Below are 14,699 nucleotides of genomic sequence, written 5' to 3' on the forward strand. Positions count from 1 at the left end.
GATCAATAGTCCCAACTATCAGAAGTGTATGTTCCGTATCTCTATTTATGTGACATGTGGATGGGCAGAAATCACATCAGAGAAAGCCAGATCAAACTCTACTAGAAACCTATCCCAACTACACCTCCTACCAAAGGTAACTCAGCTGCCTGGTTCAAGCAACCTGAATATCTTTTGACTCCCAAGAGATTCACCCCTTCCTCAGTACATCACCACAGGTCTTCTTCCTACACTCTACTCTCCATAATCTTCCCCATGTTCCTTCTAGGCAGTAACACCTTCACTGTCCTGGTTAATCCAATGACTCCCTTTTCTCATGTCAGCTCTGTTACCCAGAACATAGCTCATACCCTTTCTGCTCTACCTGTATGTAGGATGGGCAAACTTTGCAAGGGCCTTTGACATGTGGTATTAGCTAGTATGGATGTTTATATTGCAACCAAAAAAGCTCCTAGACTTACTGAATTTCAAGTTCTGTCCTGCAGTGGCCTGAGCAAGGACAGACTAAATGATTTTGAGGGTCTTATACTGCCTACTCAAGCCAGAAATTACTTACACTTGGGCAACAGATGCACTGTGGAGAGGACAGAGAGGGAAAAGGACAGAAACACTGTACTGTGATATGGAGCTATCACCAAGATGTAAGCTATCAGGTAGGAAGATATACAATTAGGTGAAGAATGCTTTTCTTCTAGGCAGAAAGTGGTGGTGGTGGGGGGAATGTTCTAATCTAACTACACATACATGCAGATATTACTTCTTACAAAGGAGAACTGAGTACTTGGGGACAAATTATAATGAAAAGTTTCTGTCATTTTTACATGTTTTTTAATTTTGGGCCACAAGGATATATTTCCAAAGTTAAACATATGGTCAAATGAAAATAGAAGATCCAAGTATACTAATGCACCTCTGTAAAAATGAAACTGAACAGACATATACACTTCTACTGACAGGAGGGAAGAGGAGGAGAGAAGAGAGGGAGGGAAGAAAAGTGAGGGGGAAGGAAGGAAGAGAAGGGGAGAGAGAGAAGGAAGATGAGACAGGAGAGGGAAGGGGGAAGGAGCAAGGAAGAAAAGGATAGAGGGGAAAGAAAGGAAGAAAAGGAAAGGGAGAGGGGGGAAGGGAGAGGAGAGAGAATGCATGCATGCAAAAGATGTAGAAGATGACTCATACATAGGAAGGGTCCAGGAGTGTCACAGACTGAGGGTCAATGAAACAAGCAAGAAAGGCCAACATATGAGTATGAAAGGACTCATGGAGTAGAACTCCACCATTCAGACCTGCTTGGGATGTGCAAACTTGCTACTTGCTTCACAGTAGAATAGTAAGTGTGAAGAGAATTGCTGCAGAAAGAAAAACATGTAAGAGATAGCGCCTAGCCCCACCTCCCAGACCCTAGTTACAATCCAGTAGCCTCTTCTGTCACCCTCAGAAGGACACAACGCCCTTACCCTATCATTGCTGAGACAAGGCTCAGAATCACTATCAGATCCCAGGTTCAACCAACACAGATGCACACAAAATTTCTCAAGTATGATGTACAGACAGCTGAGAAACACTCAACATTTGGGGGAAATCAATGAAGCAAAGCAACAAGCTCCCCCAGAAGAAGCATAATCAAGAAAGTAATTATGAGAATCAATACACAAATGCTAACAGTTAGACTACACACAAAAGCTACACTAACACAATTTCAAGGGAAAAAAACAGGAAAATACTTATCTTGAAATAGGCAAGTATTTTTAGGCTACAAAAAAAAACAAGAAAAAATTTAAGATGGCCCTATGGACTAATAGTAAACATTATTAAAATACCTACTCTTGGGCTAGGATGTAGCTCAGTGGCAAAGTGCTTGCCAAGCAATATAACATCTTAGGTTTGATCCTCAGTACCACAAAGAAAAGACAAAATAAATAAAATACCTGCTCTTCAGAAGACATCACAAAGGAAATAAAAATGAGTGGAGAAGAGAATGAGGAAGGTTAATTCTGAAAGACACAAATGTATGAAAATAAAGTAAAATAAAATTTTAGAAATGAAACTAGCTGCCCGTGGCTCATACCTGTAATCCTAGCTATTCAGGAAACTAAGATCTAAGGATCGTGATATGAAGCCTGCCCTGGCAGGAAAATCCATAAGACTCTTATTTCCAATAAATTACCAGAAAGCTGGAAGTGGAGCTGTGGCTCAAAGGGTAGAACACTAGCCTTGAGCAAAAGAAGCTCATGGATAGTGGCCAGGCCCAGAGTTCAAGCTTCAGAACTGGCGCGCGTGCACACGCACACACCAAAAAAAATTTTTTAATAAAAGACACCATCTGGAAGGATGGATTTTCATCATATATAACATATGAAACTTGTCCAACTCAATAATAAGATCAAATAACTCAAAATGGACAAAGTAGTCGTGAAAGACTAATGTTACATAATTCCAATTATTTCTTGCAGTGCTGGAGGTGAAATTCAGGGCCTTAAGCGTCCTAGGAAGTTCTCTCCTCCCAGCCCTTGTTTTTGTTTTTTGTTTTTGTTGTTGTTGGGGTTTTTTTGGTCATGGGGCTTGAACTCAGGGCCTAAATGCTGTCCTAAACTCCAAGCTCATTTTGCTCAAGGCAAGCGCTCTACCACTTTGAGCCACAATACCACTGCTGATTTTCTGGTGGCTAATTGAAAATAAGAGTCTCATGAACTTTTCTGCCTGGGTTGGCCTGGAATCATGGTGCTCAGAACTCAGCCTCCTGAACTAGGATTACAGGTGTAAACCATCATCATCTGGCTTAGAATTTTATATATATGAAATATCCAGGTAAATCCAGAGACAGGCACAAGTCTAGTTGGGTAGGAGCTGTTGGTGGAGAAGAAAAATTAACTACAGATGGTATGATTTCTTTATGGCTGATGAAAATATTCTAACATTGTGATCATGACTGCAAGTTTCTGTGATTATTTTATTAAATCAGTGAATTGGTAGGTGGCAATATCATAATACTGTGATATAAAAATCAGCAAAAGATTTGAACAAATATTTTTATGAAAGATAGAAATGTCTGGTAAACACAAGAAAATGTTAACACCACTGATTATCAGGGGATGCAAATGAGACCCTCAATGAGATACGACTACTCACTTATTAGAAAGGCTAAAATTTGAAAGACTGCCAATTCTAAATGTAGCCTATAGGGCAATAACTCTCATGAACTGCTGATGTGGATGTGGGGGGGGTGTAAACTTAAGACAGTTTTGGAAGTGTTTTTTTTGGGGGGGGTCCAGTCATGGGGCCTGAACTCTAGGTCTGGGTGCTGTCCCTCAGCTCAAGGCTAGCGCTCTACCACTAGAGCCACAGTGCCACTTCCGGCTTTTTTTCTTTTTGCTTATGTGGTGCTGAGGAATCGAACCCAGGGCCTCATGCATGCAAGGCAAGCGCTCTGCCACTGAGCCACCTTCCCAGCCCGTTTTGGCAGTTTCTTAAATACTATAACAGTCTGTAATTCCACTTCTAGGGATTTACCCAGAGAATTGATAACATGTATCCGCATAAATATTTGTAGAAGTTTTATTCATAAAAGCCAAAAGTGGAAACTGCCAAAATGTTTACCAGCACATAAATAGATACTCTGTAGTCAATCCATTTAATAGAATACCACCCAGCCATAAAAAATAAACTATTAATATACCACATGTCTGAGTCTCAAAACTACACTGAGCAAAAGACTCCACATGCCTGAGTCTCAAAACCACACTGAGCAAAAGACTCCACATGCCTGAGTCTCAAAACCACACTGAGCAAAAGATTTCACATACATGAAATTCTAGAAAAGGCAACAGTAATTTAAAAAGGAACTATCCCACATTATGATATACTTATAAAAAATCAGAACCATATTTTTTTTTAGATAGGGACCTCCTATATAACACAGACTACCCTGATTTTACTACGTAGCCAAGGCTATTCTCAAATTTGAATCTTCCTCTCTCGGTATCCCAAGTGCTAGAATTACAGGTATATACCATATCACCAACCCAGCCAAAACTGTGGATACATTTTATGATGTATAAATCATGTCTCAATAATATTGACTTTATCCAGGTACCAGTGGCTCACGCCTGTAATCCTAGCTACTCAGGAGGCTGAGATCTGAGGATCACGGTTCAAAGCCAGGCCAAGCAGGAAACTCCGTGAGACTCTTATCTCCAATTAACCACCAGAAAACCAGAAGTGGTGCTGTGGCTCAAGTGGTAGAGTGATAACCTTGAGCTGAAGAGCTCAGGGACAGCACCCAGGCCCAGAGTTCAAGCCCCAGGACCAACAAAAATAATAATAACAATAATAATGACTTCAAATATACATGTATATATGGCACACAAGCTCAGATTAAGAACTCTCCTTACAAGACTATGGAATGACTCATACATATTTGTATACTGAATGGAATATCACTAGTTGAATACTAGACAGTTGTTTTAAAAATGAGGTGAACTTACACATACTGACATGGAAAAAAAATCTCCAAAATGTAACATTAAATAAAAGATGTAGGCTGAATAATATATGCTCCCAATCTGTTTTTAAATATCATCATGACCACACAGCAATTTATTTTTACCTTTGGAAAAGGAAATAGTTGCTTTTAAAGGACAGTTATGTAATTTGAGAAAGACTCTTTCTTTAGTTGAAGGCCAAGTTATAAGTTAAGAAGGAACTAAGAACAGGTACTGGTAGCCCATATATGTAATCCTACCTACTAAAGAGGCTGAGATGTGATGGTTCAAAGCTATCCCAGGCAGGGAGGTCTTATCTCCAATCAACCACCAAAAAGCCAAAAGTGGAATTGTAACTGCAGTGGTAAAGTGCTAGCCTCCAGGATAAAAGCTCAGGGACAGCACCCAGGCCCTGAGTTCAAGCCCCAAGACCAGCACCAAAAACAAGTGAGGGAGGGAACAAATGTTTAGTGAGCTGGGTACCCATGCTCATGCCTATAATCCTAGATACTCAAGAGGCTGGGATTTGAGGATCATGGTTCAAAACCAGACTGGGCAGGAAAGTTTGTTAGACTTTTCTCCAATTAACCACCAGAAAACCAGAAGTGGTGCTGTGGCTCAAGTGGTAGAGTGCTAGCCTTGAGCTGAAGAGCTGAGGGACAACGCCCAGACCCAGAATTCAAGCCCCACAACCGACCAAAAAAATGTTTAGTGAAATATATAAATATATATATATATATACATACCTACAAAATATCTGCTACTTGTATTAAAAGGGAGATAGTAGGGCTCACTGGACCAATACAGAAGGACCTGCAACTTAACTACTTCTCCAGGAGCTAATAGATGTGTCTCCTCCTTGATGTGGTTGTTCCCACTTTCTAAGGCTCTCCTAGGATAGTTTTACCATTCAGAAGTGACAGTTACCTTGGATCCCAGTAGACTGAGCTTCTTTGTTTCCTGAAGGTCTGTGACCCCATGACAAGCTAAAGGTAGACACTCGACATATGCTTCCAACCAAAATGGTATGTACACAAAAACTTATCTACAACTTTATTTACAAAAATTCAAAGAATTCCTACCATCCTCAACTCCCCAACAAAATAGCTCAGGACTGGCTAAAGTAGCAGTTACCCCTCAGCTCTTTAGCAGAGCTTACAACAAAGCTGGGGAAAGGAGAAGCAGTTAACTTGTCACACAGGAGGAAAGAAGGCCTCCTTCAACTTACCTTGAAAGCTACAACTTTTTCGAATATGGTACAAACAGATCTGATCACTCTCCTCCTGGCTAGGAGTGTTTGGAGACACTGAACCTGAACTGTCTCTTCTTTCTGCAAAGAAACATTACAATAATGTGTTAGCTTCAAATGAAGCTTTTCATACAGGGTTACAGTAGTTCATGGTACAAATGGGAGAAAAGAACTCATTCATCTCTCTGTATAAGAAAATAAGTGGTCCCAGGTAAGACTGACAGAACCTATCCTGTTAGGAATCAAAGTACCTCAAACACAGATGGACACCCTACTTTTTTAGGAGGAAGACTGGCTTTTTTCTAAACCCAGAATGCAGAAGAAGGGCTTTTATTTTTTTGGTTGGTCGTGGGGCCTGAACTCTGGGCCTGGACACTGTCCCTCAGCTCTTCAGCTCAAGGCTAGGGCTCTACCACTTGAGCCACAGCATCACTTCCAGCTTTTCTGCTTATGTGGTGCTGAGGAATCGAACCCAGGACCTCATGCATGTAAGGCAAGCACTCTACCACTGAGCCACTTTCCCAGCCCGAAGGGGCTCCTTTTTTAAACTTGGACTGTCTACCAAAGCCACCAGAAAGGGCAAACAGAAGGCTAGTTTTTGTAAACTAGATTTGATTCCATGTAACCAGTACTTATTTATTCTTAGAACTCGGTAATAAGAACCAAGGAAAAGGCAACACATGTAGAAATGTTACAATGCCAGATGAAATCTTCATAATTTTAAGTTGTCACTTTACACTGGGGGTGGGGTACTGGGGTTTGAACTCAGGACCTCACATTCTTACTTGGCATTTTTGCTCAAGGCTAATGCTCTACCACTTGAGCTACATCCCCAACTTCTGGCTTTTCTTCCTGGTTGATTGGAGAAAGGTCTCATGCACTTGTCTGCACAGGTTGGCTTCACACTACAATCCTCAGACCTCAGCCTATTGACTAGCTAGGATTATAATCAGCTCACTGGCTAGTACTCTACCAACTGAGCCATGCCTCCAACCCCATTGACTCTAGTAATTTTTGAGACAAGGTCTTGCTACATCTTTAGGACCCTGATGATCTTCCTTCTTTCCCTCAGGATGGTAACCTTGGAATTTAACCTCTCTGAACAGATTCTCCCTCACTTACCAAAGGTATAACTTACTAGCACTCCTAATCATCTATTTGAAGCAAAACCTGTCTAGCAAACTTCCAGCGGCTTACACCTGTAATCCAAACTAGTCAGGAGGCTGAGATCTGAAGACTGCAGTTCAAGCCCAGCTCAGACATGAAAGTCCATGAGACTCTTCTTTCTAATAAACTACTGAAAAAGCCCTAAATGGAGCTGTGGCTCAAGCAATAGAATGCTAGCCTTGGGCAATAAAGCTAAGGGATAGTGCCCAGGCCCTGAGTTCAAGTCCAGGACTGGCACACATGCACACATACACACACACACACAAAAAAAAAACCCACAATCTGGGCACTGGTGGCTCAAGCATGTAATCCAAGCTACTCAGGAGGCTGAGAGGATCAGGGTTCAAAGCCAGCCCAGGCAGGAAAGTCCATGAGACTGTTATCTCCAATAAACCACCAGAAAAACAGAAGTGGCGCTGTGGCTCAAGTGGCAGAGCACTCCCCTTGAGCTGACGAGCTGAGGGGAAGCACCTAGGCCCAGGGTTCAAGCCCCATGACTGACAAAACAAACACACAAACAAAAAACCCTGTCTACTGCTGGGCTTCCTAAATTTAAACAGGACTATGAAAATATGTGAAGAGAATGTAAAGAAAAAGACACAGCAAGAACAACTTTTTAATAGCAGCAATCAGATAACATTAGTGTTTGCTGGCATTCTTGGAACTTACCTGATATTGTAGAAAGCAGTATATTAAAAATCATAGCTTTCTCTATATCTAAACAAGATCTGATTATATAACTCTGAGGGAGAGAGATGTCTCATATTGACAAGTATCACCAGGCCAAAGACACAGCCAACACAAAGTTGCTAAGTAAAAGAACTGAGAATCAGCTAGGCATGGGTGGCTCGTACTTGTTATCCTAGCTACTCAGGAGACTGAGACCTGGAAGATTGAGGTTTGAAGTTAGCATGGACAGAAAAATCTTTGAGACTCCAGGCTAACCATCAAATTACCAGAGTAGAGATGTGACAATGGTAGAGAACCAGCCATGAGCAAGCAAGCCAAACAAATGAGATTCTAAGGCCTTGAGTTCAGGCCCCCAGTTCTGTCACTGAAAAAAAAAAAAACAGAAAAGAAAAAGAACTAGAATGGCTAGTCAATGGCCTACATACTAAAGCCCAAAGGAACCAATGTATCACAAGCTCTCTCGGGAACCACAATATACACTTGCTACACAGAACAGGTCCTGAAGGAATGTTTATTAAATCTGTCCAGGCACTGGAGTTTGCACCTGTAGTCCCAGATACTTGAGTAGTAGAGGTAAAAAGATCACTTGAGCCTAACTCAGTTAATGTAGTGAGACTCTCATCTCAAAAAAAAAAAAATCTGCTTAAAAGTCTCCCATTTACCTATCACTAAGCCTAACGTGTGTGCGTGTGCGTGTGTGTGTGTGTGTGTGTGTGTGTGTGTATGTTAGAGGAGTTGAGAGAACTATCCTAGCACATTTAATCATTCAACTAATATTGAGGAGTTACTGTGGGACAAGCAGTGTCTAGGTGCTGGAAGAAGCAGAGAACAAAGCAGACAAGTTTACATTAAGGAAAGAATTCATTATTTATGGCAGGAAGAAAGCCAAGAACAAAATTTAAAAGTGCTTCTTGCACTCATCTTATAAACTCAAAACAGAATACAATGCAAAAGAGAGAGGGGGTAACAATGTTCAACAATGAAAATGTACTTATTACCTTACTTATGCAACTGTATCCCCTCTAACATTATCCTTAAAATAAACTAAAATTTTAAAAAGGGTATACCTAGAACTAGAATTGTATAGCATGACATCGTAACTCTGAGGTCCCCACTCAAAGGCAGGTTCTCTGTGGGGTAAAGTAAGGGACAGCTGCAGAGAGGAAGACACTGAAGCTCCACCATTATAGTGTAAATCAGGCCCCTCCAGAATTTAAAACCAATCAAGAGCAATGCATAATTGTCTAAAATGTCTGGTCTGACCACATCTATGACTTCAACTTATCCTTTTAGCTAGGAAAAGGTCAACTCTCTAAAAGAAGCCCAGACTTGCCCAAAGTCATACAATCAGTTGCTTCCTACTGTAATTCAAGACCTGAGAGTCCACCCCAGGACTGGCAGCACTTCTCACCAGCCTTACCAGAAGGCCCCTGAGGGCCTGCAGGAGCAGGGGGCACTTTGATGGGGGCCAAGCCCTTATTCTTGATGTCATGTGCATTTCTGTAAATGGAAGGCAGCTTGCTCACCAGGTCAGAGCTTATGCCCAATTTCTCCAACTTCTCTAGATTCTCAGTGTTAGAGAGATCATGGGATCTCTTACAGCTAGTGCCAAACTTGCACTCTCCCTGTAAGAAGTACTGGCAGACATGGAGTTTGATACACTGCATTTGAAAGGAACAAGAGCCGAAAGGTCCATCTCCTTTGTTGTAATGTAGGCAGATCTGTAGACAGAAAAAAAGATATGAACCCATGAAGGTCTCCTGTTGCTTACCTCCCCACCAACCAGGTCACAGTAAGAAGGGAATTCATAGCTAAGATGTAATTTCATTGTCCACATGGGCCACAGATATGAGACTCCCTTACCCTCACAATAGCTGTTAGCACCTTTCCTTGGCTAAAATATTCTTTAACAATTCCCTTCCCTAGGAAGATCCAAAGAACTTCAAAGCAACTAGGGCTGCTCCCTTCACATGAAGTAACTGCTACTGGACCCACATTAATAAATAAAGATCCCCAACTACCCACACTCATCCTCTCACAGCCTCACCAAATCCCCCTTTATCAGGTCTTGATTTCTCTCAACTCTTTTTCCCTACAATTCAAGAGCAGAGAGATTCTGAGGATTACATCATCTCAGAGAAGGTCAAATACCATCCTTTCATTTCTTGAGGGAGCTAGTAGACACAGAGAAGTTCAATGGCCTTCCCCTGTCACACCACTATCCACAATATCTGGAATGTATAGTGTTTGTTGGCAAATTTGCAACCCAAACTTCCAACAACTGTTCCTTCTCTTTTACACTCCAAATCCTGGAGACAGAAACCAGGCCTGACCTACCAAGAGCCCATCCACTCCATTTCTAGGTGTTATATTTCACAAACTGTAAGGAATGCCTGAAAGGGCTGTGGAATCCTAGCTTTAACCAGCAAGGTGCCCACTCTAGGGATGTAAGTCCCAAGAGGAAAGGCCAGAGCATCAGTTCTGCCCCTTACCAGCTGCATGACCTTTAGGTAAGCCATTTATCAACCTTGGGATTCATATTTTAATCCCTAAGAATAATGCCACCTATATTACTGAGGTGTTGGGAGGACTAAACAGGAAAAACGAATATAGCAGACATGTGATGGGTTCCTGATTTATGAGGGCCACCAGCTAGCCATCAGGAAAAGTTCTGTCCAAAAGCCACACTGAGTCTGAGTGAAGGTCTCAAATCTCACATATTAGCAGGGTGTTCTCAGCCAACCTGAACATTTAAACAGTTAATACAGGCCTGCCTGTCTCACCAATGTACGAAGAAATGTATCTTCTCTCTCCTGATCACTAGATCCTCCAGAAAAGTTAGCTGAATTAAATCAACACTCATTTTTGAAAGGTAAAAGTAAAAAGTTAACATCTATATGACAGTCATATGCTAAGCTATCATTTTTTTCAAATGACTTTGACCAGAAAGAATTTTCATTAAAATATGCTAATTTAATATGTTACCTCAAACCAGAAACAATGCCAAAGAATCCTTTGTAACCTGTGCTGCCATAAGAACTCACTACTCTGATGAGCTACAGAAACTTGAGGTCCTACTGCTAGCCTCTAGAACTACTACCTCATTTACATTCCAACCTTGCCCATCACAACAGAACCAACACTGAAACACAAGCCTGAAAATTCCAGTAGGTCACAGGATGCCTCCAGCAGCCACTTAAGTGGCAGAACTGCCTCTAGACCTGGTGGAACTTTCCTGAGAACCTGCTGAAGCCATTTTCTTCCTATCTAACCCCCTACCTCCCTTGCTCTCCTGCTTTGACTGTCAGACCTGCACATGCCACTCTGCTGTCTAAAGGTTCACAATACCTTCTCTCAATCTCTACCCCAATGAATCTCTCACATTGCTAATCTCTACCCACAAACTGATACAGAACCAATGCAGTGAGCTGTATATGATCTGAGAACTCATGATCATCAGCTTCTGAGTATAAGTGAATGAATAGAGTGAACTAATTATGTAGCTGTCAGTAGCTCTGAGGCGTCTTCACAAACCAATGGGGTCCAATAATACCCAGCTTTATGGTTTCCATTCCTGCTACACATGGATAGACCCATTGAGGTCAGTTCTGAAAAGAGGAGGTTGAGTCTATGTAACTTCATACAGCCATCCTGGTACCTCACTGAGTGGAGGGGGTTTTCCACCCCAGCTCTGAAAAGCCTAGAGGTGAGAGAGGCCATTCACTGAATTGCAGATGCCTACCTAGGAGAGCTCTGCTTTAGAGAAAAGTAGATGTCATAGCCTTAGGAAAGGCTCCTGTGCAAGGATTCCTGGCCAGGATGGATCGTTGGCTTCTGTTCAGCCATAATATCTCCTTGTCTTCCAATTATCTGGACTTTCCATTAGTACTTGAAGAAAAGGCCCCTCCTGCCCTCTAACCCCAATACTCACTTCCGGCAAAAGCCACGGGTCATTTTGAAACAAGAGTTGGCACAGCTCACTGTAGCTGAGGTGGTCAATGCCATGAACTTTCAGGACACTAAGGTTGTGATCAGTCTTCAAGTTGTGACCATTCCTACAGTTCTTTCTGCAAAGAAGCAGATAAGTGTTACTAATTAAACTGTGTGTAACCTTGTAATCAGGAAGTTATGTAGCATCATAGGGAAAGGCAGAAGAAAGTGCAGCCAACCATGCTCATGTTTACTTTGGAGAGCCATGGAAAAGGAATGTTCAAGAAACTTCCTTCTATAAACAAAGAAGCCAAGTGCCCTGGCTCAGGCCTATCATCCTAGCTACTCAGGAGGCTGAGATCTGAGGATCATGGTTCAAAGCCAGCCCGGAGTGGCACTGTGGCCCAAGTAGTAGAATGCTAGCTTTGGGCCAAAGAGCTCAGGGACAGTGCCCAGAGCCAGAGTTCAGGACCCAGGACCAGGAGGGAGGGAGGGAGGGAGGGAGTGAGGGAGTGACAGGGAGAGAGAGAGAGGGAAGGAAAGAGAGTGAGGGACAGAGGGAGAGAGGAGAGAGGGAGAGAGAGAGAAGAGGAGAAGGAGGAGGAGGAGGAGGAGGAGGGTGAAGAACAAAAAATAAAACACTTAAGTTACCCAAACCCGTTAAGTATCAGAAGGGCAGAATTCCAAAACAAAATTTGATCCCTAAAATTTGCACACTAACCTAAGGATGAGACTACAATTTTTATTTTGCCAAGTATACACATTACAAAGATACAGCAACAATCTTCAATATTGGGCCGATCCACTCAGCTACCACAGCTTGTGTGCTTTCCTCTAGCCTCTTTCTACCCTGGAGTGATCTCTCTAGAGCACATTTCCCAAATTTCCACCTCAGCTTGTTTGCAACTGCAGACTTCTCAGATCAGAACCACCCCTGAAGACATATTATTGTCCACTCAACATCTCCCAAACTAGTTACTAGGGGGTGGAGGGCAGCCTGTCTCTCAAACTTCACACCTGAGTAGAAAAATCCTCTCCAGCTCTCAGTATAGTAGAAGCAGAAAACAGCAAGTCATTACCTCTCCCTTAGCTTCTCTCTCTTCCTACTGTGTTCCCCAAATGCCTCATGCACACATCCTTTGGAAAGTTCTAATCTGCTATTTCTACTCTGCTGGTTCTTAGAGACCATATTTAGCAACCCCTCCCCCCTCCCACAGATAGGTAGGTAGAGTCATGCCATAGTTTCTGATCATTGGGATATAAGTTAAGGATGTCCATCACCATAAAAATCTCCTATGTGATCTTTTACTATCCATTTTTTCCATCTACTCCTAGAATGAGATATCTAGAATGTACTCAAAAGCCATATATTGAGGATAGTAAAGTCTAGATGGGTCAGCTTGTACCCCAGAATGATTGCATATATCAAGGCCCCTATCCCTAAGTGGACTATTAGACCTGACATGATACATAATGTCAGGGCTTGGGGCATGGCTCAGGTGAAAAGGCCTGAGTTCAATTCCCAGCACAAGAAAAGAAGAGGGAGGAAAGGAGACAGAGAAGGAAAGAAGAGAGAGTGAGAATGAGGGAAGGAGAAAGGGAAGAAGGCAGGAGGGAGGTCTATTGTGTTAAGACAAAAGGAAAGAGGAAAGGAGGGAAGAAAAAGAGAGGAAAGGGGCTGGGAAGGTGGGTCAGTGGTAGAGCGCTTGCCTTACATGCTTGAGGTCCTGGGTTCGATTCCTCAGCACCACATAAGCAGAAAAAAAAGCCAGAAATGGCGCTGTGGCTCAAGTGGTAGAGTGCTAACCTTGAGCTGAAGAGCTGAGGGACAGCGCCCAAGCCCAGAGTTCAGACCCCATGACCAGACCCAAAGAGAGAGGGGGGGGAGGAAAGAGAGGACCTGAGGGAAGAACTAATTCTCCTAGACAACTGGACTAGCTTCCAAGCAAGGTCCTCTGGACATCCTCCTCTCAATTACCATCCACCCCACTACTCAAACCTCTTCCTAAAATCTAATGGCTGCTCTCTCTGACATCACATTCAGGGTAAGGTCTGTGTTATCTAGAATAAACCTCTGCAGTGTGTAGTGTATCACAAATCTGCCTGGTGTTGAGTGACAACCAGCCAGGGCTGGGATGATTGAGACCTTTTACATTGGAAGGTCAGGGGGAAGGCACTATGAAGACAATAAACAGCAGGAGATGATGAAAAAAAGGAGAAAAGTGTTTCAAATAATGTGATTTGGCAGAGGGTGCTGTGGCTCACAATGTAATCCTTACTATTCAGGAGGGTGAGATCTGAGGGTCCTGATTCAAAGTTAGCTAGGGCAAGAAAGTCCAAGACGCTTTTACCTCCTACTAACCGCCCAAAAGCCAGAAATAGAGCTATGGCTCAAGTGGTAGAGCGCTAACCTTGAGCAAAAAAGCTAAGACAGTAGGGGGAGGGGGGCGGGAGGGCGTGACTTAGAGGGTGTAGACCTGAGGCATTAATGAAGCAAACCAGGAAGTGAAAAGCAGGCATCCTAGGAAGCTTTAGGGCACCAAATGAGTTATAGCTCTGGGTGGATAGGGGTGGGGGTGGGGGGCTGGGGGAGGCCGGCTGATACCAGTTCCTTAAGGACTGGGGGTTGATGGGAGGAGCTTCCATGCAGGTAAACCAGCCAGGAGGACGGTGTTCAGTTTGTTTGCAGCCTTTGGGCAGAGAAAAGCCTTGCTGCCTGGCCCTCAAAGCTAATTCTGGAGAACGGAGGGGACAGCGAAGCACCACTTCCTTCTGCCACCCAGGTGTCCCTGCAGCTCCATCTAAGCCACTCTGTCCCTGGGGAGGAGGGACAACCTTCCCTGAACCCAAAGTCACTGGAAGCGATGGAAGGGGGAGAGGCCACTGATTGGCCACCTAACCTAGTTGTCTCCCCAGCCCAAAGGGAGGAAGTGAGGCCCCTGGGCCTTGGCCGGCTCCCTCCGTCCCCTCCACCTCCCTTCCCTCGCGTCCCCACCACCCATTACGTCAGAAGCGTCCGTCCCCCACCCCCACCCCCACCCCCGACGCCTTACCCGGCTCTCATGAATCTGCAGGAACCAAAAATCATGAACTTGCATAGGTGGAGCTGGCCACACAGCCCCAAGCAGCCGGGCTTGAGCCCTTGGTTCGAGCGGCACAGACGCAGCGACGAGGCGGCCAGCACC

At 43.5% G+C, this 14,699-nt stretch overlaps 1 protein-coding gene across 1 annotated transcript in view; it reads right to left on the minus strand.

Moving 5' to 3' along the window:
• Parp12 (poly (ADP-ribose) polymerase family, member 12) overlaps positions 1 to 14,699 on the minus strand; it is a 36,153-nt gene that overhangs the window by 20,479 nt on the left and 975 nt on the right. Inside the window, exons 2-5 of the mRNA XM_013021558.1 lie at positions 14,568 to 14,699; positions 11,516 to 11,651; positions 9,005 to 9,305; positions 5,707 to 5,808 (exon numbers count right to left, since the gene is read on the minus strand). Coding sequence (XP_012877012.1) covers positions 5,707 to 5,808; positions 9,005 to 9,305; positions 11,516 to 11,651; positions 14,568 to 14,699 — 671 coding nt within the window. The remainder of the gene's footprint in view (positions 1 to 5,706; positions 5,809 to 9,004; positions 9,306 to 11,515; positions 11,652 to 14,567) is intronic.

Source organism: Dipodomys ordii, unplaced genomic scaffold (genome assembly GCF_000151885.1).
Source record: "Dipodomys ordii isolate 6190 unplaced genomic scaffold, Dord_2.0 Scaffold56, whole genome shotgun sequence".
NCBI classification, from domain to species: Eukaryota; Metazoa; Chordata; class Mammalia; order Rodentia; family Heteromyidae; genus Dipodomys; species Dipodomys ordii.